This window comes from Cottoperca gobio, chromosome 5 (genome assembly GCF_900634415.1).
Source record: "Cottoperca gobio chromosome 5, fCotGob3.1, whole genome shotgun sequence".
NCBI classification, from domain to species: domain Eukaryota; kingdom Metazoa; phylum Chordata; class Actinopteri; order Perciformes; family Bovichtidae; genus Cottoperca; species Cottoperca gobio.
The window spans coordinates 24,875,113-24,880,112 of NC_041359.1; the positions used below are offsets into that span (position 1 = coordinate 24,875,113).

Sequence of the window (5,000 nt, forward strand, 5' to 3'; positions counted from 1 at the left end):
GATAATCAATGCCTACTGAGGGATGAAATGAGCTTCTGCAGATCCAGCAAGTGAAGCTCAAACCAAATCTTTGCTCAGAATGGAAAGTGGAAGGGTCAGGATGTAAAGCCGGCAATATGAAAAACTGATGTGGCTAGCAACTTCTCCAGCTCTAGCTAAACCCAGCGCAAAAGTATGCGAGGTGCAACCGCTTGTAATTTGGATAAGTTAAAATCCATAATCGATTCTGTGACCTTGCAGCTTTGAATCTTTATTAGTGTACGTGCTGCTGAATCTTTGATTCGACTCGCTTCTCACAGTGGAAGTGAAACTAAAGGGATTCACCTAATTAAAACAAATGAAATAGCTTTTTACGACAACATTTTATACCTGCAGGAGCAATATGAACTGAGGGAACCGTTGAATGGGTTTAACCATCAGGCCATACAGAGTGATCCGGTCTACGCTCGACGCCTGCTTCTTCTGGAAACAAAAGGAGAGAGAAAAATAATTAACATGCGGTTGGAAAACATCCATGCACAAAAAGGCCATTAAGAGGAAACTATGCTATTCCTACTTTGAGAGCAGCTTGTCAGAATCCTCTATAGACCTTGTGTAGGCATGTGAGTGGGTGAATAAGGTATGAAAATCAGGGTCTGTTAGTCACAGGAAAGTATGAAAGAGGAGATGTTTTTGAGTGTGTTATGTCTAATGCATTATTGTGGGCGTAGGTCAGGCGAAGATTTTTTGGGGGCAGCATCAAGTCTGTGCCACGATGACATCATCAGTAGGACTTGGCAAATCACAGGGCACATTTAATAGATGTTGTGGTAGTAAAGGTTGGATGAGATCAACTGTAAGACAGAAATGAATAAAAGAGGAAAATGTGCTGCAGAAGAGTGCAGGAGCTTACGTATAAACAGTTTTTCTTTTTACTTTAAGTATACTTATTGTTCCTTAGGGTTAACTAACTACTTTGGATATTTGTTTAATTTCTACTTCATGTTACAAACTTAATAGGCTGGATTTTGATACTTTGATAGATAGCGACTACATACTGATATGGATATATGTAAATAGATCATGTACTGCACACTCAAGAGATTCACTAGTTAAAATGAATAAATGTAACCCTCGTTCTGCGAGCCCATGTGGAGCCTTTTGACAGGCTCTAAAGGCTCAGCCACTTGTGGAGTACTCCAACTGACATATACTTTACGATGAATATGACATTCTCCCATTGTGCTGGCCCTATATACGGAGTAAAGTGGCCTAACTAGTCATCCATGAAGTCAGCGACTTGTAGAAAAGCAGGATGCAAAGATTACATGTCTCCACGTATGAACTGCTTGAGTGACTTTACACAAAACTGAACACAAGCAGGCAAAAAAACAATTCCACCACACCCAACCTGACCACCAGGAACATCGTCACTGGACAACAGACATTAAAGTGCCAGTACACTGCGCAATAACATCGATCTTGCCAAATGCCAAGGAGACAGGTAAATGTATTCTGCATCATTTCATGTTGTATTCTGATTGGTTGGTTTATAAATGGGGGTCATAGCAGCAGGTTTTGGTTGGCTCGTCTTTGGTCGCCAAAGCTCTACGTCAGCCATTGGGGTCATTTGTCTTACAGTATAATAGAAAACCACTTTATTTTCTATTGACAACTAAAGATTTGAACTCATTTTCTATTTATCAACTGGGTCAGCCAAAGATTGCAGTGTAAATGGGCCTTAAGATGAAGCCCTTTGGTAGCTATCGTGCAAACACAAATCGGGCAAGACATCTTAAACACAATCCCTAGAAGGAGACACCAGCGGTCAGCGGTCAGCCGCCACCCAACTATCAAATCACAGGTGTGGGTAGGAAGGCAGAGATCTCAAAAGATATCATTCTTATCTGTAAGATCCAATGTGCAGCAACTGGACGGACACATAACCAAGCAAAATCTTGACCGCCCCTGACAGGGTCAAGATGTCAACGGAGATGGGCTCTTTCCTGCTTCATGCACTGGAAATGGTTGAGTGGTTTCAGTTAGAGAGGCAGTTGTGGCTGAGAGGGGTTTTAAGGAGAACCTTTTCTATCTCTCCTATCAAGGGCAGTCATGTTCCGTCAAACCTGTCTAACGCAGGCGGTATAAAACCATAACACTGCCTGAGCTGATATCAGCGCAGCAGAAGTTCACCTGACTGATCTCTCAGGACATGACCTGCATTTTCTCAGTCTAGCCAGTAATAATCACCAATAGGAAAAAAACGAACTGATGTTTCCACCAGATATTGAGTCTGGACCAACATCACTGATATATATTCACCTTTTTGGAGGTGCTTGTGAAGGACGTCTGCTTCCCCACTAAGTAGAAGAAGTGGGCAGCAGAACCAGGGAGTGCAGCCATGAGCCTTTCCCTAGTGTATCAGGATCTACGAGCTTATTCGTTCATTTCTCCATGACGGAAGCAAGGAGGAGCGAGTAATTTGATGTAGAAGGCACCCAACATCTTGGGGTTGATTGGAAAGGTGTATTGGGAAAAGGCAAGACAACCACCAGCAAGGCTGCTCGCATGAGAGCTGAGGAAACTCTGAAGAAGTTTAAGGTCTTCAGGGGTTTGATAGGTTACTAGTAATCAAAACCAAAGTCAGACCAGGTCCCAATCATATTCAGTCTAATCAGGTACAAGGTCCTGTAGTATTGTCTTGGATCTATGTGTCATTATGTCTGATCCCCAAATGGATCAGGACTAGTTCTGATCACATGGTTTGCTATAATCCACGCAGAAGAACGACTCAGAGAGAGACCTGTGAAATGCAAAAGAAAATGACTTTTCTCGACTCCCACTGCTTGTTAATTGGTGGCGGATCATGCTGCTGCCAGTGGGTCTGTTCAGGCTGACGGTTTTTGGATCTGGTATTATTATTCTGGGGTCAATTTGGACGTGGATCGACTCTTCTCGTTGCACTTCAGGTTTTCCACCGATCCATTTGAGGTCGAGTCCAAACCTTTGGCCAAATGGATAACGCTACCTTAGATGTCTTCTGTGTCTCACTGCCCTACACCTCATCCTCTAATGTCATCTGGAGAGTAAGATGGAGTTTGCTGCAAAGTTGGCACCTTGTCTCGGGCTTACTACATCGTCTTTTGAGTATCTGGAGGTAAGTAGCCTGCAGTCCAAAGGACCAAGGGCCTCCTGGACGCCGACAGCGGCGTGCTCACAATCAGGGTCAGCCACACCTCGGCAGGTGAATCAGCACCAAAAAGCAAAGTCGAGAGTTGGTTTTCTTTCCTCACAGGTAAGGCATCTCAATGTCGTGTTTTTCTTTACTGAAGGAGGATTCCAGTAGCACAGGAAAAGATCAGAGCTGACTGACTGAGCAGGTAGCTGCACATTTCAGTGTGCTGCTCTGCAGAGTGGTCAAGCTTTAAGATCCCATTAGTGGGTGAAATAGAGCGTGCTTTCTTTTTTTATCAAAACAGATTTATGCTATATTTACTGAGTCTTGTAACCAACTCTTACTGCACAAATAGCGTAAGACATATTTCTGACAAGGTCACCTACCTTACGGGGTGCAATTGCATTTGTTGCCAGGCAACCTTATCAGCATAGCGAGAAGCCTCAGTGGTTATTGGTACACTGGAACTGATGGAACTGTCCCTTATGCTAATTTTGGGTGACACCTACTTTTGATGTCAAGAAAAAGATGAAATGGGTAAGACTGGGTGTGTCAATGGACCCGTCAAGTGGAGCCTTCCCTTCACAGCTGATGTGAACTAGATTAAGCCCCTGACACTTTCAGCAGGTTTATTAATAAGTGCTGCCATCCAAGCAACAGCCGTCCACAACACTGGCTCTCACCACTGAACTGGATGATGCTACACTACACTGTAAGTGCGTATAACTTCTAACACTTTTAAACTCAACAATAATAATAATAATAACCTAATGGGATTCTGAGATTCTTCTGGATTATTTTTCAATGTACAAAGAAAAAAAGAAAAGTCAATTGTAAGCATTTATCCAGAGAATGAGAATCAATTTGCTAACTTCTTTTTTACTCCATCAAATGCAGCTCTCATATTATAATGTCTGCATGCCTGTGAATCTGCTTTGCATGCTTCTGGTCGTGTGCGTGCAGTGAGGAACCTCCACCATATTTTAAAAGCAACATAATGAAGTCCGTCATTGATTCAGTCTGTGTCGAGCCAAGTTATTATTTAGTTTTGTCTTCACATTGCCAGTGAGAGAGACAGAGGAACCTTCTCAACAGAAAGGAAGGGACACATGTTATCTGGAGTAACATGCAGGGCTGTCAGCTGTGGGATGTGGTTCTGTAAATCAGCATTACCGCTCAATGATCCAGATCATACTCATGCATGAATGCTGAGCGCACAGGGAATTGTTAAACTCAGCACATTTAAATAATTCCTTGGCTCATCCAATGCAGCCTGACACTGTGTTTCCTTGTTCATGACCCGTAATTAATATCTACAATATTAAGTAAACAGTATAAAAGATTTCACATAACCACCAAATTAACCAGAAGTGTTGCAATTTCCTTCTTTTTTTGAATCAGCCTAAACTTCTCATTCAAGTGCAGATTTCTCTGTCTGTTATTATAAAACTCATGAGCAGCCTACAAATACATACATTAATAGAGGACATTACGTGGACAATCTTGGACTTTTCCGGGTTAGAACTATCACAGTGTATTGTGCTTCAATCATAATCGTTGTAAGAGAATACTACAACAAAATCAGGACACACTTTAATACCCAATGTTTTTAATAACTATTTAGTATTGTGTGTAAATAAGCAACTTTACACGCTGAATTATTCGTCTGTCTCTTTGGAAACCAGAGAAGTATTTATTATTAAAGCCTTTAGCTTTGGGGCTTTGCTAGATTCAGCATCTGCTCAACACTACAAAGGAAAGCACACAGATAAGCTCAAATACAATTGGGTTACCTTGATTTGAGAAAGAAAAAAGAAACATAACAACTACAGTATATTGTGCTCAT

The 5,000-nt window shown here is 41.9% G+C and overlaps 1 protein-coding gene across 2 annotated transcripts in view; it reads right to left on the minus strand.

The window, feature by feature from the left end:
* Positions 1–5,000, minus strand: part of arhgef10la (Rho guanine nucleotide exchange factor (GEF) 10-like a) — a 101,355-nt gene that overhangs the window by 70,844 nt on the left and 25,511 nt on the right. For both annotated transcript variants that reach the window (XM_029431780.1, XM_029431779.1), the window contains one exon: positions 370–462. In XM_029431780.1, coding sequence (XP_029287640.1) covers positions 370–462 — 93 coding nt within the window. The remainder of the gene's footprint in view (positions 1–369; positions 463–5,000) is intronic.